Source organism: Bubalus kerabau, chromosome 19 (genome assembly GCF_029407905.1).
Source record: "Bubalus kerabau isolate K-KA32 ecotype Philippines breed swamp buffalo chromosome 19, PCC_UOA_SB_1v2, whole genome shotgun sequence".
Lineage (NCBI taxonomy): Eukaryota > Metazoa > Chordata > Mammalia > Artiodactyla > Bovidae > Bubalus > Bubalus kerabau.
In genome coordinates, this window is record NC_073642.1 from 31,888,746 (window position 1) to 31,911,167 (window position 22,422).

Below are 22,422 nucleotides of genomic sequence, written 5' to 3' on the forward strand. Positions count from 1 at the left end.
CATGGTGACCTTGCTTCCTTCCTAGCCATTATGAATCGTGGGGCATGGTTTCAACTTCTCCTCAATTACTACCACTATTAAAGTCTGAAATTAGGAAGAAATCAGATAGATTCTTAAGCCTGGCATGAGTTCCCAGCAAAGCAGCCCATTCTCTTTCATTAGTCACTCTTTGAAAATAAACTAAAAATGCATCTACATAAAATGCAAAAGTAGAGTGACAACCTAAGTGCTATGGGCTAAACAGCTGTGTCCCCCCCAAAAATATGTTGAATTTCATAACCCCAATATAATAGTATTAGGAGGTAGAGGCTTTGGGAGGTGATTAAGTCATGAGGATGGAAACCCTCATGAATGGGATTAGCAACCTTATAAAAGAAGCTCTAGTGAACTCTCTCTTCCTGCCATGCATGGCATAATCTTCCATAATTTTCTGAATATGTTTTATAACCCTTTAAAAAGCAAAAAAATAAACTTAAGTCAAGGGTCAAACAAAAAACAATCTGGCCTGTGGTTTGTAATTTGCTTACACCTAGAGGAAGGTCCTCCTCATTCTATCATATGTTGTCTCTGCAGTCTGATAGCTGGCTCCTTACCAGCTCTTCCTGACAATAAATCTGCCAGTTAAAAGCTCTACCCAGGTACATCTGCAAACCAGGAAGCAGCCAGGCTGGCACCCTGATCTCAGACTTCTGGCCTTTAGAACTATGAGAAATAAATTTTTGTTTTTCATAAGCCACTCAGTCTATGGTATTTTGCTATAGTAGCCTGAACTAAAACACTAGATTTCTTCCCATTTCAATAACTTTCCATATTTCAATACTCTTTAACTCTTTCTTTCCACTTACTCAGTGCAATATAACAGACAGTATACAGTCAATTTTTCATTTTCTCCTTATTTTTCTATTTCCTTAGGTCTCCTCTCCACCTTTTCTCTAAGGTTTTTCTGAGAATGAAACATGGAAATGTAAATAAAGAATATGGTCAGTAAAGAAATTTGAGGGGATAATGGAAATATTCCATATTTCGTTGTGGTGGTGGTTTCACAGGTATAAACATTAGTCAAAATTCATCAGTTATGCACTTACATGGATGTTGTTTATCATACATAAATTATATTTCAGTAAATAGATTTAAAATGTAATCTAATGTAAAGCATCTGGAGGGTGAGAAATAATTGCTAATCTGTTCCTTTATCCCCTTATTTTTTCACCTAAGAGGAAGAAAATATCTATTTTTAAAAATAGTCACTATTCCTTCCATGAAAACTTCTAAAAACTTCCTGAGATAATTATAAGGTTATTTCTCTGTCTCTCCTCCTCCACACTAAATCCCAACAATCTTCTCTTTTTCTGAAAATTTCACTTTCCTATTCCTTTATTTAATATGGTCTTAAATCTAGATTCTATCTCTCTCATTTCAGTTAAATAACAAAAACAGAGTAATTGACACACATGCTACAAAATATCTTTGGATGTCAGCTCTGCTAAAACCTATGAACACTGCTGGTAGTACCATGTTGTTAGTTCACATATTAAAAGAGGTTTATTGTAACCCCCTTTAATCCTATTCAACTTAACTCACATGAAGTCAGCTATACAAGTACTGTTTTGAAGTCTTTTATTAATCACTGGCTATAACTATACTCCCAAAGTGAATCATATTCTTTTAAAACAATAAAAACTAAGATCCTTTCTTTTCAAAATTTGCTCCCACTGTTAGAAAAACTTAACTCTTCATTTTAAATTTAATATATCAAATGAAGTCTTGGTACCAACACAGTTATCATGTACTTATATATTCTAAATCAAAGCAAAATATCTCATGGTGTGTTTTCTTACATTAGTGAATTCTCTAGCTGTTTTGCCAGAATGTTAAGTATAGACTGTCTTCCCTAATTTGCTAAAATTGTAGAGAGTTTACTAAAATGGATTATTAAAAAATACTAACAGACTTGAAACTACCACTACAAATTTTCAAAATAAATGCTTTTGAGATGATTTGCCACTTTGCTTTGTTTTTTTTAAACCATAATTCTTTTTCACTTCTTTAAGAAGTGATAAATATTGAATAAAGAATGTGAGATGAAAATGGGTAAGGAACACTTCATATTTATATAGATAAATATTTATCTGTAAATATTTATATAGATATGAAGTGTTCCTTACCCTTTTTCATTTCACATTCTTTATTCAATATTTATCACTTCTTAAAGAAGTGAGTAGATAATGAAAAATAAAATTACCCTCTCCCCCAGCCCATTTTACTCACCTACAAAACGGGCTGGGAATAGTAGGTATCACATAACAAAGTCCTCCATTCAAGCAGAATGACCTGTGACTAGGACCACAGGGCTCTTCGTGATCTAAAACATATACATAAATAAAAGACAAATTATAGTTTTTCTAATAAAATAAGGAAAAGGACTAAATATCTTAGATTGAAGTAGTAATTCTAAAAATTAGAATAAAGAATTGTTTCTTAAAATGAAGGACTTAGTCTTATTCCTTATTTGATAAGCAGGGACTTCTATCTCTTTGAGGGAAATAAATTAATCTGTCTTAAGGATATGGCCATTAATTACAATGGAGTTTAAAACTATTGCAAACATAGGGACTCTCTATAATATATTAAGGGCTTCCCTGGTGGCTCAGTGGTGAAGAATCTATCCGCTAACACAGGAGTCGCGGGTTATCCTGAGTTAGGAAGATTCCCTGGAGAAAAAAAACGGCAACCCACTCTAGTATTGTTGCCTAGGAAATTCCATGGACAGAGAAGCTGGGTGGGCTACAGTCCATGGGTTCAGGAAAGAGTTGGACACAACTTAGCTACTAAACGATATAATAGATTAAAAGGAGAAGACCAGTATCTTAAAATAAATAGTGGCTTTTCTCATTCAGTACAGCTTCGCTTAGAGTTCTGTCCCAATAGTATATTTAGTTTCCTATCTTTCCTTTAAGGTTTTTCGGACACATTAAAGCCTGAAATTGCTGTGGGAAAATATTTTAAATTATTAAATAAATTCTGATGTTCAAAATCATCTTTTAAGTATTTCTATATATGACAATTCTAACATCAAAAAACAAAAATATCTTATTAGGTTTTGATTTGCAAGGGGACATTAGGTAATAGCTAGTAACTATAAAGACATACTTCAAGTCCTCAGTAAAACTGAAAACAGTAATACCACCATATGGGATACAGCAAAAAACTTTGGAATATTAAGAAAATAAATTTCCGTGTCTCTCTTCCTTTTTCTCCTCTTTCTCCCTCCTTTCTTCCTTCCTTATCTTTGACCTTTCTGTTATGCTTCTTTCTCTGCCTTCCCTTTCTTTCTTGGTACCTATCCCTTCCTTCCAGACTCTACCTCCTCACTCACTCTTTGAAAAAAAATCCCCCCAAAACCATTACACAGAAAAATTTAGAAATAAACACAGGAGATATGTTATAACATTATATGTTATATAACACATATGTATATGTATAACATATATGTATAACATATATATGTATGTATAACATGTTATAATGTTATATAACATTATATGTTACAACATTATAACATATCTCCTGTGTGTATTATATATACTATATACTTTAAATATGTCTTTATAGTTACTCATTGAGTTATACTACTATAGACTACTATTTATGATTAGAAAAGTCAATTGCTGAATGCTTTATCTTTTGATCCTGAAGGGGGAATTATTTAATACATTGCTTTAAAATTGAACTTTGTTGGTTCCTGATCGCTTCTGTGCAGAAAGTGATGTAGAATCTTATGTGAAGAAGAAAATGGCATTGTTCCAATTTGGCATTTTAAAAACTAGCGCACTAATTTAAAAAAAGTTATTTAGTATTTATTTGCCACTAAGATATTAATATCCTTAAGATATAATTACTATTGAACCAGATGTCTTCACTGTCAGAATTTGAACTTTGCTTTTATTTTAAATTGTTTCACCCTCACATTACAATTATAAAAGTATAAAAATGTAAAGAGGAAAACAGAACTTACAAAGAATTTAAGTGGAAAAAAGGAAAGTAAACCAACCAGAACTAATCTTCTAATTTTTTTCTTTTTTATACAATGTTATGCTTCTTTACTGAAGGAAATCAGTCCCGAATATTCATTGGAAGGACTGATGATGAAGCTGAAACTCCAATACTTTGGCCACCTGATGCAAAGAACTGACTCATTGGAAAAGACTCTGATGCTGGGAAAGATTTAAGGCAGGAGGAGAAGGTGACGACAGAGGATGAGATGGTTGGATGTCACTGACATAATGAACATGAGTTTGAGTCAACTCGGAGTTGGCGATGGACAGGGAAGCCTGGTGTGCTACAGTCCATGGGGTCGCAAAGAGTCGGACACGACTGAATAAATGAACTGAACTGAACTGAAGCTTCTTTACAACAAGACAACTTTTTTCTTTTTTTCAAAACAACTTTTTATAAGATAATTCTAACAATTTTCCAGGAATAATCTGGCTAACAAATAAAATCCCAGTTGACATTACATTACGTTAGAATCATGGACATCATCACATATGGTTTTCCATTGAGGGTGGAGTGTCAACTTTACACAGAATGATTTCTGTAGCTGAAATTAATGTCCTTGTTTTTAATAGCATCACAACCAGTTATGACTCAACATCTGGGATTTTATCAGTAAGGAATACTCATCTAACCTGAATCACTATCTTTGAATCTATTTGTATTCTGATTTCATTTACTTATTTGTAAAGCTGATAGCAGATTTACAGTACACCAGAATTAGTTTGTAAAAAGCAATAAAATGTAGGTCTAAAACTACAGGTCTAAATAAAATAGTTCCATGTTATAAAGCAAGGTCTTTCAAAACCAAGGTATTTCACATTTCTAGGATAATTTTAGATGGAAAAAATACAGTCTTGTGTTGATATACATTTCTTTTTTGTTTCTATTTCTATGATATAAATTTTTTGACACACATTGACAAAAGTATAAACTTCCAAGAAATTACCTGTTGTCATCTTAACTTCTAAATAGTTTCATTCTTGGCTGAAAGTTTAGGGTTGAAAAACAGCACCTAAAATTAATAATTCAGGAAAAATTATCCTCTTTTGATAGCATTACAAAATTTCAAATATCATAACAATAATATTCTTTTAAATGATGAAAATAATTAAGCATTTATAGGCTAGGGACAAAATTCTTTGGTTAGAACATCTATATTTTTAGATACTTATATATCAATAAAAAAGTCTGAACAGGTAAAACTAAAGATCAATAAATAGTATAAATGCACTAGATACAAATCACCGCCTAAGTAATATAATGCAATCTTAAATCTCTCTCTAAAGAAAAGTCTAATGTTTTACTTTTAATGAAAGTGAAACTCGCTCAGTTGTGTCCGACTCTTTGTGACCCCATGGACTATACAGTCCATGCAATTCTCCAGGTGAGATTACTGGAGTGGGCCATGTCCTCCACCAGGGGATCTTCCCAAACCAGGGATCAAACCCAGGTCTCCCACATTGCAGACAGTATCTTTACCGGCTGAGCCACAAGGGAAGCCCAAGAATACTGGAGTGGGTAGCCTATCCCTTCTCCAGCAGATCTTCCCAACCCAGGAATCAAACAGGGGTCTCCTGCATTGCAGGCAGATTCTTTACCAACTGAGTTATCAGGGAAGCCCAATAAACAACGTTAATTTAGTAGTATACTATGTGAGTTTCTATATGAAAAATATGAGTCAATAAGTAAAAATGAATGACTTGAAATTGACATTTTAACTTTCTCATAAAGCCTATTTCTAATTTGACTTTTCAAAAGAACAACTTTCAATTTTTCAGTTTATTAAAAATGACCAAAAGGTTTGCATTTCCACAGAACCTTTAAATTTTTTATAAAAGTACTTTTAAATTTACTGTAGATTACATATTACATTTACCAATCTACATGTGCCTTTCTTTTGAAAAATATCTGGCATCTGGCAAAACAAAGGAGTTATGTATGAAGTTATCTGCTTTAACAGAAACAAAGGAATTCCAAAAGACATTTGCAAAGATGATAGATTTATACTTACATTATGATTATATGCTCTCAATTTCATTTTATAAAAGAGACTTAACTTACTCCTGACTTAAGGAGAAAAACTTTTGTAACATAAATCTCAATCAACAACTTCCTATTAACACAGGTGTAATAAGCAAGATCTTCTTTCAAAGCAAGTCACTCTTAAACAGACAAGCATTGAGAGAGAGAAAGACAGAAATTAAACCTATTTAATTTGAAATAATCACTGGCTCATTGTATGAGTTTCTTTTTCTAAAGAAACAGGCTTACCTCAATAAAAACTTATATTCAAACAAACAATAAATTTTGTTGGATATGCAGCATTTCAAAAGTTTCTGACTAATGAAATCTGCAGCAGCTGTGCCTTGCCCTTTATAATCCGTCAAAAATCTGATTTATATGGCTGCAGTGTGCAGTGTGGGTGCGATTGAGAAAGACCAAGGTGTGCACAGAGGTCAGGCACCAGCCAAGGGAACCAGCCCTTTCAGTCCACATGTTCAGAGTTACAAATGGAGCAGAATTTTATTTAGAAAATAAGTTGTTCTAAGCTGCCTTCTCAAATCACTTTCCAATATTTTCAAGTGATTAAGTAAATCATATTCATTTGGCTCCTAACTTATCTTTGTATGGCTGAATAATTCCATCGTGTTGTATAACTTTGTGAAGAAAAGGAATTTTAACATGGAGTTAGTGGACAAGTATTCCACGGATTTTTTTTTTTTTTTTGCCTGACCCAAACAATTTATTTTTAGCATAAACATATAACCTCAATACGAGATGTCTAACTAAAGCAAGCACCACCAACAAGACCAAGACGGCATCTCCTCTTCTAAAGTTTAGGTTTTGCCCAGAATTCTTGATATAGGGAATAGCCTATACCAAGAGTCATTGCTCCCACAACAAAGCCTTGAGCTGCCACACGCGCAGATCAGGTGAACAGACATTTTAGTATTTCCCCTGCTCTTCAATCTATATAATCCATATGCAACAATTGCTGCAAAACCTGCCATTCCAATGGGGACAAATGGTGCCTCTCTAGCTTTTTGGATAAGTTTAGATCCCTGATCTTCATCATATGAAGAAAGAGAAACATCTGTGTCACTTGACAAAGTGATTGAAGAATCTTCAGACAATTACAAGATGTTTCAGGTTCCTACCAGCTTCTGACTCCACTCCCGCATCCGCCCTCCAAGGATTTTTTTTTTAATTAATTATTTTAATTGGAGGCTAATTACTTTAAAATATTGTGGTTGTTTTTGCCATACATTGACATGAATCAGCCACGGGTGTACATGTGTCCCTGAGTCCCAAAGCCCCCTCCCACCTCCCTCCCTATCCCATCCCTCTGGATTGTCCCAGTGTACTGGCTCTGAGTGCCCTGTTTCATGCATCTAACTTGGACTGGTGATCTAACTTATGAATGACAGTATACATGTTTCAATGCTATTCTCTCAAATCATCCTACCCTCACCTTCTCCCAGAGTCCAAAAGTCTGTTCTTTTTATCTGTGTCTCTTTTGTTGTCTCATATATAGGGTCAGTGTTACCATCTTTCTAAATTCCATATATATGCATTAATATACTGTACTGGTGTTTTTCTTTCTGACTTACTTCACTCTGTATAATAGGCTCCAATTTCATCCATCTTATTAGAACTGACTCAAATGTGTTCTTTTTAATAGCTGAGTAATATTCCATGCCCATAGGGTTTTTTTAAAAAGGAATTTCCTTACAAAATATAAAACATTAACATAAATAATGATTTGAAGTACTGAGAAAATTTAAAGAAGGCAACAGTTACAATACAGCATACATACAATACCATGTTCAGTTTGAAGTGAATATAAGCACTGAGCCTGACTCATACTGATGGCAATATAACTATCTGCAAACTATAACAAAGCTGTAGTATATGCATTAAGGAAAGTGATAGGGTTTAAAATCATAAATAACTTAATAAAGTAAAGCATAATTTTGTTTAAAATTGAAGTACAGAGTTCTTTAGCAAGTAACTACCATGCCAACCATTCATATGGTTTTCTTTTCTAAAACAACTCAGACATGAACTTGTTTGATATAAAATGTAGAAACGAGTACATTTGCTCTTTTAAGAAAATATTTAAATAAATTCATAATCCATATTCTGAAAAAAACTCTTTACATTACTAAATACTATCTCCCTCATTCAAAGGTAACTTTTACATATTACAATCTTATAAACACACACATGCAAACATATATATACACATATATAAAATTTTGTTAGCTTACACTGTTTGGATTTTAAAATGACATTTTTATGAAAAATCAGTAAATTTGATTTGAACTATTGAAATATATTTCTGTCCACCAACATGAAAATGACTACTAAACTGTATGTGAGAGATAATAATCTATGAGTTCATTCAGGATATTCAAGATGCCATTTATTAAGAGACTTATCATGGCAGTTGGTTTGGTATTAATAATTTTTTACACAATACAAATAAATTTAATGTTTGAGGCTACATGATTCTAAAGAAGAAGACTTAACATTTTTCAAGTTAACTTTCATTCTAAATAAAAGCCATGATCTTCAAAAATAATTTGTTCATGCATCTATCGATAAATATGTGGTAAGTGACCTGCTATCATTAACAAATGATAGAAATATAAACAATAGTAAGTAATTACAGAAATGTTTTAGGCTGACAATGCATCTCAACCTACTATATTTTCACAGACTCCTATTTATGTCACCATATTAACACACACAGAAACAAAGCTTAACTATTAAGGAGAATCAGAGAAAGATTCTAAGAGGGAGTTTTATTTGTGCTGAGCCTTGAAGAACAAGTAAGGGTTTATTGTTTTCTGATAGAGGTAACAGCATGCTCAAAGGCACAGAAGAAAGAAAATCCTAATGTGTTCAGATAACAGCAGGTAGATTATAGGTCATGATGCATTCAGGGTGTGTATGTGGCTTTATAAGAGGAGACGATGGTGAGGGACGATGGCAAGAACAAGCCTTGTAAAACAAGCAGGGTTTAGACAGTGGACTTTATCTAAAGGGCAATGGGGCTCCTTGGAAAGGTTTTTAGCAAAGAAGTGGCATGACCACACCTACATTTTAGAAAATTCATTTTGATAATGGTGTAGAAAAATAGACTACAATCTGCAGAGGAACTGCTATCAGAGAAAACCATTTGGAGGCCATTTTAATAATCAAAAATAGTGAAGAAATAAAGTAATGGGAATGAGCATAAAGGAGAGAATTAAAGATATACTTAATAGGTACACTCCCAGAATGGGATAGCAGGGTACAAAAGGAAAAATCAAAGCTAACCTTCAAGTACACATTGTGCTGTGCTCAGTCATGTCCCACTCTTTGCGACCCCACGGGCTGCAGCCTGCCAGGCTCCTCTGTCCATGGGGATTCTCCAGGCAAGAATACTGGAGTGGGTTGCCATGCCCTCCTCCAGGCAAGTACCCATTAGGGAAACGTATATGAAAACCACAAAGAGATGGGACCTCCCTGGTGGTCCAGTTGATAAGAATCTGTATTCTAATGCAGTGGACACAGGTTCAATCACCAGTCAGGGAACTAAGATCCCACGTGTCAGGAAGCAACTAAGCCTGCATGTGGCAACTACAGAGCCCACGTACTCCAGAGCCGGCACACGTCCCAACTAGAGAGAAGCTCCTCTGCTGCAACAGAAGCTCCCACATGCCACAACAGCCAAAAATAAATAAATAAAAGTATTTTTAAAAATCTACAATGAGGTACCATTTCACACCCTACTAGAATATCTATAAGAAAAATGGCAAACAATAACAAAGAGAAACTAGACCTCTCATTGCTAGTGGAACTATAAAATTGCACATTTTAGAAAATAATTCAATACCTTCCTAAAAAGTTAAAATATAAAATTTCCATGCGTGCATACTAAGTTGCTTCAGTCATGTCCAGTTCTGTACGACCCCATGGCCTGTAGCCCGCCAGGCTCCTCTGTTGATGGGATTCTCCAGGCAAGAATAATGGAGTGGGTTGCCATACCCTCCTCCAGGGAATCTTCCTGACTCAGAGACTGAACCTGAGTCTCTTATGTCTCCTGCATTGGCAGTCAGGGTCTTTAGCACTAGTGCCACCTGGGAAGCCCAAATTTGTCATAAATGAATCCAAGAGATATGGAAATATGGATCTACACAAAGACAGGACTGTAATGTTTAGAACGTTATTCATAATGCCCCAGACTAGAAAACAACTCAAATGTCCATCAACTGATAAACAGATAAACAAAATATGGTACAGCCTTACAGTGGAATACAACTCAGCAGTAAAAAGGGATGGTGTGTTGCCACATGAATTTCAAAAACATGCTAAGTGACAGAAGCCAGTTACAAAAACCACATATTGTATGATTTCATTTATGTGAAATCTTCCAGTTCAGTTCAGTTCAGTCACTCAGTCATGTCCGACTCTTTGAGATCCCATGAATCACAGTACGCCAGGCCTCCCTGTCCATCACCAACTCCTGGAGTTCACTCAAACTCATGTCCATCGAGTCAGCGATGCCATCCAGCCATCTCATCCTCTGTCGTCCCCTTCTCCTCCTGCCCCCAATCCCTCCCAGCATCAAGGTCTTTTCCAATGAATCAACACTTTGCATGAGGTGGCCAAAGTACTGGAGTTTCAGCTTCAGCATCAGTCCTTCCAATGAACACCCAGGACTGATCTCCTTTAGAATGGACTGGTTGGATCTCCTTGCAGTCCAAGGGACTCTCAAGAGTCTTCTCCAACACCACAGTTCAAAAGCATCAATTCTTCGGCACTCAGCCTTCTTCACAGTCCAACTCTCACATCCATACATGACCACAGGAAAAACCATAGCCTTGACTAGACGGACCTTTGTTGGCAAAGTAATGTCTCTGCTTTTCAATATGCTATCTAGGTTGGTCATAACTTTCCTTCCAAGGAGTAAGCGTCTTTTAATTTCATGGCTGCAGTCACCATCTGCAGTGATCTTGGAGCCCAGGAAAATAAAGTCTGACACTGTTTCCACTGTTTCCCCATATATTTCCCATGAAGTGATGGGACCGGATGCCATGATCTTCGTTTTCTGAATGTTGAGCTTTAAGCCAACTTCTTCACTCTCCACTTTCACCTTCATCAAGAGGCTTTTCAGTTCCTCTTCACTTTCTGCCATAAGGATGGTGTCATCTGCATATTTGAGGTTATTGATATTTCTCCTGGTAACCTTGATCCCAGTTTGTGTTTCTTCCAGTCCAGCGTTTCTCATGATGTACTCTGCATATAAGTTAAATAAGCAGGGTGACAATATACAGCCTTGACGTACTCCTTTTCCTATTTGGAGCCAGTCTGTTGTTCCATGTCCAGTTCTAACTGTTGCTTCCTGACCTGCATATAAGTTTCTCAAGAGGCAGGTCAGGTGGTCTGGTATGCCCATCTCTTTCAGAATTTTCCACAGTTTGTTGTGATCACACAGTCAAAGGCTTTGGCATAGTTAATAAAGCAGAAATAGATGTTTTTCTGGAACTCTTGCTTTTTCCACGATCCAGCAGATGTTGGCAATTTGATCTCTGGTTCCTCTGCCATTTCTAAAACCACCTTGAACATCTGGAAGTTCACAGTTCACGTGATGCTGAAGCCTGGCTTGGAGAATTTTGAGCATTACTTTACTAGTGTGTGAGATGAGTGCAATTGTGCAGTAGTTTGAGCATTCTTTGGCATTGCCTTTCTTTGGGATTGGAATGAAAACTGACCTTTTCCAGTCCTGTGGCCACTGCTGAGTTTTCCAAATTTGCTGGCATATTGAGTGTAGCACTTTCACAGCGTCATCTTTCAGGATTTGAAATAGCTCAACTGGAATTCCATCACCTCCACTAGCTTTGTTCGTAGTGATGCTTCCTAAGGCCCATTTGACTTCACATTCCAGGATGTCTGGCTCTAGGTCAGTGATCACACCATCATGATTATCTTGATCATGACGCTATTTTTTATACAGTTCTTCTGTGTATTCTTGCCACCTCTTCTTAATACCATCTGCTTCTGTTAGGACCATACCATTTCTGTCCTTTATCGAGCCCATCTTTGCACGAAATGTTCCCTTGGTATCTCTAATTTTCTTGAAGAGATCCCTAGTCTTTCCCATTCTGTTGTTTTCCTCTATTTCTTTGCATTGATTGCTGAAGAAGGCTTTCTTATCTCTTCTTGCTATTCTTTGGAACTCTGCATTCAGATGTTTATATCTTTCCTTTTCTCCTTTGCTTTTCACTTCTCTTCTTTTCACAGCTGTTTGTAAGGCCTCCCCAGACAGCCATTTTGCTTTTTTGCATTTCTTTTCCATGGGGATGGTCTTGATCCCTGTCTCCTGTACAATGTCACGAACCTCTGTCCACAGTTCATCAGGCACTCTGTCTATCAGATCTAGTCCCTTACATCTATTTCTCACTTCAACTGTATAATCATAAGGGATTTGATTTAGGTCATACCTGAATGGTCTAGTGGTTTCCCCTAGTTTCTTCAATTTAAGTCTGAATTTGGCAATAAGGAGTTCATGATCTGAGCCACAGTCAGCTCCCGGTCTTGTTTTTGCTGACTGTATAGAGCTTCTCCATCTTCGGCTGCAAAGAATATAATCAATCTGATTTCGGTGTTGACCATCTGGTGATGTCCATGTGTAGAGTCTTCTCTTGTGTTGTTGGAAGAGGGTGTTTGCTATGACCAGTGCGTTCTCTTGGCAAAAGTCTATTAGCCTTTGCCCTGCTTCGTTCCGTACTCCAAGGCCAAATCTGCCTGTTACTCCACGTATTTCTTGACTTCCTACTTTTGCATTCCAGTCCCCTATAATGAAAAGGATATCTTTTTTGGGTGTTAGTTATAGAAGGTCTTGTAGGTCTTCATAGAACCATTCAACTTCAGCTTCTTTAGCATTACTGGTTAGGGCATAGGCTTGGATTACCATGATATTGAATGGTTTGCCTTGGAAATGAACAGAGATTGCATACAAGTACCATATTTCAGACTCTCTTGTTGACCATGATGGCTACTCCATTTCTTCTAAGGGATTCCTGCCTACAGTAGTAGGTATATGGTCTACTACTGTGTAGTAGTAGAAATTAACCATTCCAGTCCATTTTAGTTCACCAATTCCTTTAGAATGTCGACATTCACTCTTGCCATCTCCTGTTTGACCACTTCCAATTTGCCTTGATTCATGGACCTGACATTCCAGGTTCCTATGCAATATTGCTCTTTACAGCATCGGACCTTCTTCTATCACCAGTCACATCCACAACTGGGTATTGTTTTTGCTTTAGCTCCATCCCTTCATTCTTTCTGGAGTTATTTCTCCACTGATCTCCAGTAGCATATTGGGCTCCTACCAACTCAGGGAGTTCCCTTTCAGTATCCTATCATTTTGCCTTTTCATACTGTTCATGGGGTTCTGAAGGCAAGAATACTGAAGTGGTTTGCTATTCCCTTCTCCAGTGGACCACATTCTGTCAGACCTCTCCACCATGACCCATCCATCTTGGGTGGCCCCACACGGCATGGCTTAGTTTCACTGAATTAGACAAGGCTGTGGTCTGTGTGATCAGATTGGCTAATTTTCTGAGATTATGGTTTCAGTGTGTCTGCCCTCTGGTGCCCTCTCACAACACCTACCATCTTACTTGGGTTTCTCTTACCTTGGACGTGGGGTATGAAATCTTTAGAAAAGGCAAATCAAGCGACAGGAACAGATTAATAATTGCTTGGGACTGGGGGTGGGAAAAGGAAATGATACAAATGAACATAAAAGATCTTTTTAGAATGATATAAATATTCTACAATTGGACTGTTGAGGCAGTTGCAAATTTGATAAGCATAATTGATCAGGCTAAAAAAAAAGGTGAATTTTATGGTATATAAATTATGTTTCAATAAAGCTGTTAAAAAAATGAAATACTGAAACAGAGTTCATGAGTAAGATAATGATTACTACTTGGACATGTTAACTTTAAAGTGCTACTGGGACATGTAGAAGGAATTGCCTGAAAATGCAAATCTTGCACGCAGGATAACCATCAGCTCAGAGATACAGGCAGTTCCTGAAGTCATTTATGTGAACAAACTAGCTCACAGTGTGCATGTGTTGTATGAGACAGAGGCCATGGACTGACCCCTGGAAAATACCAACACTGAACTTTTGTAGAAGGAGCCCATTAAGAAATTATCAGAGAAATAAGAAAAGAACAAATGTGATCAACAGCAAGCTCTTCTTCCACAATTCAAAATGCTTATCCTCTCTATTTCTAAATTTAGCACTTTCAGATCAGATCAGTCGCTCGGTCATGTCTGACTCTTTGCAACCCCATGAACCGCAGCACGCCAGGCCTCCCTGTCCATCACCAACTCCCGGAGTTCACCCAGACTCATGTCCATCGAGTCAGTGATGCCATCCAGCCATCTCATCCTCTGTCATCCCCTTCTCCTCCTGCCCCCAATCCCTCCCAGCATCACAGTCTTTTCCAATGAGTCAACTCTTCGCATGAGCTGGCCAAAGTACTGGAGTTTCAGCCTTAGCATCATTCCTTCCAAAGAAATCCCAGGGCTGATCTCCTTCAGAATGGACTGGTTGGATCTCCTTGCAGTCCAAGGGACTCTCAAGAGTCTTCTCCAACACCACAGTTCAAAAGCATCAATTCTTCGGCACTCAGCCTTCTTCACAGTCCAACTCTCACATCCATACATGACCACAGGAAAAACCATAGCCTTGACTAGACGGACCTTTGTTGGCAAAGTAATGTCTCTGCTTTTCAATATGCTATCTAGGTTGGTCATAACTTTCCTTCCAAAGAGTAAGCGTCTTTTAATTTCATGGCTGCAGTCACCATCTGCAGTGATTTTGGAGCCCAGGAAAATAAAGTCTGACACTGTTTCCACTGTTTCCCCATCTATTTCCCATGAAGTGATGGGACTGGATGCCATGATCTTCGTTTTCTGAATGTTGAGCTTTAAGCCAACTTTTTCACTCTCCACTTTCACCTTCATCAAGAGGCTTTTCAGTTCCTCTTCACTTTCTGCCATAAGGATGGTGTCATCTGCATATTTGAGGTTATTGATATTTCTCCTGGTAACCTTGATCCCAGTTTGTGTTTCTTCCAGTCCAGCGTTTCTCATGATGTACTCTGCATATAAGTTAAATAAACAGGGTGACAATATACAGCCTTGATGTACTCCTTTTCCTATTTGGAACCAGTCTGTTGTTCGATGTCCAGTTCCAACTGTTGCTTCCTGACCTGCATACAAATTTCTCAAGAGGCAGATCAGGTGGTCTGGTATTCCCATCTCTTTCAGAATTTTCCACAGTTTATTGTGATCCACACAGTCCAAGACTTTAGCACTTTAGTCAACATCTAACCCCCAGCGATGGAAGATGAGGCTTCAGCTGTCTTACACTACCCTCTACTTCTTTGATTTGAATGTTTGATAAGTTACACTGTCTCTATTTCTTCTTTTGGTTATATCTGCAATTTTAAATAATATACTCATACTTCTATGTCCTCATCAATGAACTTGAGCCAATTCACAGACCGGCTTAACTTTACAGTAACTTTGCTTCCAACTTTTCTCTCCCCTCTTCCTCTTTCTGCCTTGGTAGCTATACCTTGACTCCTATATCATGAAGGTTTTTAACATTTACATTCTCATCTGTGACCCTAAAAAAGTGTTTCATAACTTTGCCTCTAGATGTAAAAGTTGAAAACCAATAAACTATAGTTTTATCAGTATTACTATAAATACTATTAACAGCAGATCCATGCCATATGAATATTTTCTTCTCTTGTTTCAAGGCCAAAATACTTGGGCTATTCATTAGATAATATTCCCAACAGCAAGACAAAATAGATTCTCTTCAACTCTAGATTGATTAAAATCATGCTGTATGTGAATATGCATTTTATTTGTACCTTGTTTTTCTTAAACAGCTTGAGAGCTTGACAGTTGCCTTCTTTTTGGTAGGCTGGAGGGACAACTGAAGAATACTGTGCTTTATCATTACATTTCAAATATTCAGCTGCTTTTTTGTAGTATAGGGATTTATTTATACCAACAGCACATGATCCAGCATAAAATCAAATCTCTTGAAATGTTTACTCTGTGACTTCCTAATAATTCAGGGACGGGGCTACATCATCTAATCTCTTCACATACCAGGAGTCCAAGGTAGGAATTACTTAAACCACAGGTATGATGTGACTGCACAGAGGACTGGTGCTCAGTCCTCAGAGTGACTCTGGTTGGCTTCCAATGGGTCTTTCAAGAACCGTGCTCTGGAAGTCAGCATCAATGAAAATGGGGTCTGTACCTGGGAGCCTGGCCATGGTCTCCAGGTCCTGGTAATGCCAGTGGTTTTGTCTGGATTAGTCTTGGAGACAAAGGACTTCCTGGTTTCTGTCAGCCTCAGCAGCACGACTAGGCCCGCTTCTCCCTCAATCTGGACTTCATACCATGTTTCAGGATTCACTTTCTTCCTGGGCACAAACACCCTGTTTAGCAGAATGGTAATTCCCACGTCAGCACAGTGAAAGGGAGTGTCAAGGTAGGCACTAGTAAACAAAGGGAGCCAGTAGGCCAGCCTCCTGGGCACGGTCCACCATGGTCCGAGACATCATGTACAGCAACTTGGAGGTCAAAGTGCCTCCTGACCTTCACTGGCGTGTACTCCAGATGTTTCGGTTCCACTGGATCTGCTGGCAGAGAAACGGGCTTGGTAATCACTCTAGACTCTAGCTGTGCCATCAACTTTAGCTTCCACTTCCAACACTGGATCTGCCATGTCCCTGGGCCAAAGGCAGTAACAGGAACGAGAAGCAGAAACCACTAGAGCAAGGAGCTGTCTTCTGTTTCTGTGGCAGTTGCTTTGGCTTAAGAGTTGCCCCACCTGCTGGGCCTAGAGGCCAGTCCTTGGGAGGAACATGCAAACTGTGTTGATTAGTTATGCTTTCCTTTGGGATCCGAGACCCCGGGGTTTCAGTTTGGGGTTGGCTGCGCATTAGCCCAAGGAGGCACAGGAAGTTACTGCATGTCAACAGTCAGGTGTGTAATCCAGGAGTGCAGGAGGAGTCAGTCATGGGGCTGTCATGAGGACAGAATTCTCACCAGAGTAGGCATGCAGCCAGGGCCTGATGGCCTGATTCAGAGGCTCAGGCAGCAGTCCCAGAGCATATTGCAATGCCCATACCCACCCACGTACCCTCCTGGGCCAAGAGGAAGGCAGGGATAGAGCAGTTTTTCCTAGGTGGATAGGACACACCTGGATGAGTCCTTACCTGGGCCCAGGGCAACCTCAAGGATGCTCCTGACAGTTGGCCTGGTGCCCACTCCACACAGCCACAGCCCCAGCTCTCAAATACTCAGTGTCTTAATCATACTATTTATTGCATGTAGTCTTCTTTCATTTTGTTAGACAGCCCTTCCAACACTCTATCTCTTGCTCAAATCTAGAACTACTACCAAATTCAGCATAACAATAATAACTACTGCTTTTTTTAACTTTTATTTTTTACTGAAGTATAGGTGATTTACAGTGTTTCAGATATACAGGAAAGTGATTCGGCTACACATATATGTCTCTATTCTTTTCTAAACTTTTTGCCATTATAGGTTATTATGAACTATTGAATACAGTTCCCTGTGTTATATAGTAGGTCCTTGTTATTTATTTATATATAGTAGTCTGTATTTGTTAATCCCAAATTCCAAATTTATCCCTTCCCCTTTTCCCTTTTGGTAACCACAGTTTGTTTTCTATGTCTGTGAGTCTATTTCTGTTTTGTAAATAAGTTCATTTGTATCAATTTTTAAACAGTTGGATTATTTTTTTTTAATTTTATTTTTAAACTTTACATAATTGTATTAGTTTTGCCAAATATCAAAATGAATCCGCCACAGGTATACATGTGTGCCCCACCCTGAACCCTCCTCCCTCCTCCCTCCCCATACCCTCCCTCTGGTGCTGGGAGCCGGCATATTGCATATTGAGTGAGGATCTGGAATAGCTCAACTGGCATTCTATCACTGCCGGGAGCCAGCGTGAGGCACTCCGCCCATGACAAAGGTCATGAGGAAGGAGGCTCGGCATACGCAAAGGCGGGATCGAGCCTCAGGAGTCCCCCTGGAAATTTTCGAGCATCTACCCCCAAAACCAGAGTCTGCCTACTTTCTGCTTTGTGCTTTCACCTACACCTCTGACTTTACAGGGGGCTGTCCCCCACTACCTCTCTCTGAAAAAAAGAGTTAGCTTACAGCTCCAGTTAATAATTCCTGGGTGTGACAGTGTTTAACCTACAAACTCCTTTAGAAATCCTCTAGCCTGCCTGAATAGGTTTTTCCGGCCACATGTGATTGTTCAGAGCCTCCCAACTGTGAGAGGCAGGAGATGTTCTAAACTGCCTAAACACAGATTCCTTTGAGTAGTTAAAAGATTGATTAGAAATTGTATTGGTGAAGGGTTTTTCACTTGTTGGGCCAATGTTTGCTGCTAAGTCTCCATACTCCTTACCTACTGTGTCCTTGGCAGTGTATTGATTGATATAATGGGTGTATAGAAATGTAAAATGCAGCTTTGTCCAATGCTTTTTGGAAGGCTGGCGCCTGACTTTGGAATAATCACCTTTAGAGAAAGATAAGTTTCTTAAAATGTTAACAGGCCTCCGGGCCAGAAGATGATGTCTATCACCTGAACTTTTGCATATGATAAGTTTACAGGAAAAAAGCCTGGCTTGCTGCATGACTCTACCCCTTCCCCCATTATCCTCTATGCATAACTTAAGGTATAAAAACTACTTTGGAAAATAAACTGTGGGCCTTGTTCACTGAAACTTGGTCTCCCCATGTCACTCTCTCTCCCAAATTCCAGCTGAGTGTCCATCTGGAGCGCGGATGTCCTCTGCGACCATTTATTTGCCTGGGCTTCTAAGACCCACTCGAGAAGGTGTCTAAGGTGGGGCACCTTCCGCTATTCGAGAGGGCGCCTGCGGCCTCCGTGGTCAGAGCTAACCTGGTGTCACGGGTTATATTGATTTTCCGCGTAAACCAAGCCACTCAGCTTCTTTTCTCCACTGAATTTTCCTACTGAGCTATCCTTATTTCAGCCGCTTTTCTCCACTGAATTTCCTCACTGAGCTATCCTCATTCTATTACTCTTTAAATCTTTGATAAATATTTATAAATAAATAAGTCGCCGACGCCGTCCCCGCTTCGAATACCCTGGATCAGCTGGGGCTGGACCCCGGCAGGTGGCGCCCGAACAGGGACATTCGAAGGTAGGTCCCCAACCCTTTCCCCCAGTGTTGAATTTTAGGGACGGATAGGACCCCACTCAGGGTGCCGCGGACCCCCCTGTAGGATAGACAGGGCGAGTAGGAGTGGGAAGTGTTGAAAGTGTTAAAGAGTTAGAGAGAAAAAACGGTTTCTGAAGTTAAAAGGCCAAAGAAAAGCCTAATCTTCTGAAAGCTAAAAGCTTTATCTTCTAGAAGTGTAGAAAGTGTTAAAGAGTTAGTTAGAGAGAAAAAACGGTTTCTGAAGTTAAAAGGCCAAAGAAAAGCCTGATCTTTTAAAAGCTAAAAGCTTTATCTTCTATTATACTTAATTTTCTGACATGGGTAACACTGAAACTAAGAATGGCAAGTCTTTATACAAGTAATCTTGAAACTGTTAAAGAGGCTACTGTTAATTTAGATACTTGGGTGAAGGTAAAAAACAACTAAAAACTTATCCTATAAATATGATTAAAAATGTTCTGGACCCTCCTCATGAGGCTGTGGGATAGCCTATGGGAAAAGCTATAGCGGTGGATGGTAGTGGGTCTCCACCTCCTGCGCAGATCATATTTTCTGCCATTGACAAAGGAAAGGAGGGAGACTGTGCTCTACCTCCCGAGGAAGGAGAGGGCTTACAGGATGCTGCGGCCGGGCGCCCTGGCGAGCCCCCTCCCCCTCTACACAAACCTTTAAAAATTTATCCAACAATTTCTGATTTAAGGCAACTACCCCACCTCCGCTTGCACCTCCCAGGGCCTAGGAATTCCCCAGTTTACATCCAAGCCTCCCAGAGCATTGCCTAAGGCTGAAAAAGATTTAAAAAAAAAAAAAAAATTTCTTTTAAACAAAAGAGCTTTTAAAGAATACACAATATACAGAACCCGCTCGTTGCAGAAAAACCCCTCAGGGGGGGCCTCACCCAAGCAAAAAAAAAGAGTAAAATAAAAAGAGAAAAATAAAAAAAAAAAAAAAAAAGTAAACAAAATAGAGAAAGATGTAAAGATAGAAAAAGAGCTAAAGAGTGAAAAAGAGAAGAACAGAGAAGAATTAGGGAACGCAACAAGATAGAAAAAGGAAGTTAAAAAAGGAGATACAGAGAAAAAGGGAGAAAAAAAACAAAAAAGATTAGGGAAGAGAAGAGGGTAAAGGGAAAGAAACGAAGGAAAGAGAAGGGTAGCGAAAAAGGAAGGGTGAGAGAAAAGTGAAAAAGGCAGGAAAAGAGAGAGAGACAGTAAGAGACGCTGTGACCAGGTGCCCTGGCGAGCTCCCTCCCGCTCTGCGCAAACCTTTAAAAAACAAAAAACTTATCCACCACTTTCTGATTTAAGGCCATCGCCGCCGCCTCCGTTTGCGCCTTCTAGGGCTCAAGAGTTCCCCACTTTGCCCCCAAAGCCTCTCAAAGTGTTGCCTAAGCCTGAGGAAGATAAAAAGTTTTTGAACAGTGGAGCTTTTAAAATAGATTGCGTGCACAATATGCAGAGCGTGCTCCTTGAAAAAAACCCCCTCAGGTGGGTCTCACCCAGGCTAAGGGGATTTAGCAACAATATTAACCCCTGACAAGCCAGTTGCTCCGATTCCAATGGGAGTGGCTGGCCCCCTGCCTGAGGGCATTGTAGGACTTGTGCTAGGGCGTACCTCGCTTTCTTGTCAAAAAAATTCAGTGGTGTATGGTGTGGTAGATTCTGATTATATTGGAGAAATTAGTTTTGATCTCGCCGCCTACCAAAACTGTGCAAATTAATAAAGGTCAAAGAATAACACAGTTTTTGCTTTTACCTTATCAGACAGGAAAAAATTTGACTTCTCAAGCTAAGAGCCACAGAGCATTTAGATCTAGTGATCTAGCCTTTTGGGTGCCAGGAAATTACAGCTCCAAGGCCTTTAAAAGATCTTTTAATTCAAGAAAATAAAATGTCAGGGCTATTAGACACAGGAACAGACGTCTCTTAACATTGCTGGGAAAGACTGACCCAGCTCCTGGCCAACACATACTACTGAAAATGAGTTGGTGGGATTAGAGAAAGTGGTATGCGGGGTGGGAATGCTGTAGAGAAAAAGGTGAGAGAGAGTTTAAAACCTTGAAGAGTAGTGAGTTCTCCATTGCTAGAAGTATTCAAGCAAAGTTAGATGGTTACTTGTCATATAAAAAGCTATAGACCAGATTTAGTTTACAAAACGATAATTGGAGAAGCTTATAAAGATGTTGTGCAACACCTCTTTACTTGCTTCTCATATTTAGGTGCCAAAAGTTTTGAAAATTGATAATGCCCATTTGAAGATTGTTTACTAACTTTAAATGATTTCCAAAAATTATTAGGGGACATTAACTAGATATGCCCACATTTAAAACTGACTACTGCAGATTTAAAGCCTTTGTTTGATTGCTTAAAAAGCGATCCTAATTCCAGTTCTAAGCAAAAGTTGACTAAGATGACAGACGGCTCTTGTTAAAGTAGATGAGACTTTAAATGATCAGTTAATTAGGATTAATATTACCAAAAGATGAGATTAAATTATTCTTGCCACAAAACATACACCTACAAGGCGCTTGTGACAAAAAGGCCCATTGGTTCCATCTATCAGTGACCCCAATAAAAATAGTTTTATCTTATCCCAGCTCGGTGGCACAATTAATTATAAAAGGACGAAAAAAGAAGTGTAGAACTTTTTAGAAAAAAAGTAACAAATATAATAATTTCACTCAATAAGGATCAACTGCAAGTCTTTTACAAAATAGTGATGATTGGCAAGTTGCCCTGATAGATTTCAGGAGTCAAATTTTGTTTCATTTGCCCTCTAGCCCCCACAGTAGTTAAAAGTTCAAAAATGTTAGATTGGAAGTTTGAGGATACCTGTGGAACTTTCCAACCCTATGTAGCTCCTATGCTCCCCTTTACCCTATGGGGGAGGGACGTGCTGTCTCAAATAGGAGATACTCAGAGAAGGGTTTTCTCAATTTCTTAGTCATCAACAGGCGGTACAATTAACAATACTTTATATGTTGTTATAAATACATAATATAAATATATTTACATAATTACAGTTTGCCTAATTA

General features: G+C 38.5%; 1 protein-coding gene and 1 pseudogene across 4 annotated transcripts in view; both read right to left on the reverse strand.

The window, feature by feature from the left end:
• NRG4 (neuregulin 4) overlaps positions 1–22,422 on the reverse strand; it is a 116,474-nt gene that overhangs the window by 60,188 nt on the left and 33,864 nt on the right. For all 4 annotated transcript variants that reach the window (XR_008705362.1, XM_055555974.1, XM_055555972.1 and 1 more), the window contains exons 3-4: positions 5,003–5,068; positions 2,269–2,362 (exon numbers count right to left, since the gene is read on the reverse strand). Coding sequence is in view for 3 of the 4 variants with exons in the window: in XM_055555974.1 (XP_055411949.1) it covers positions 2,269–2,362; positions 5,003–5,012 (104 nt within the window). In the remaining variant the exon portion in view is untranslated. The remainder of the gene's footprint in view (positions 1–2,268; positions 2,363–5,002; positions 5,069–22,422) is intronic.
• On the reverse strand, positions 6,887–16,427 carry LOC129633910 (HIG1 domain family member 1A, mitochondrial-like; annotated as a pseudogene).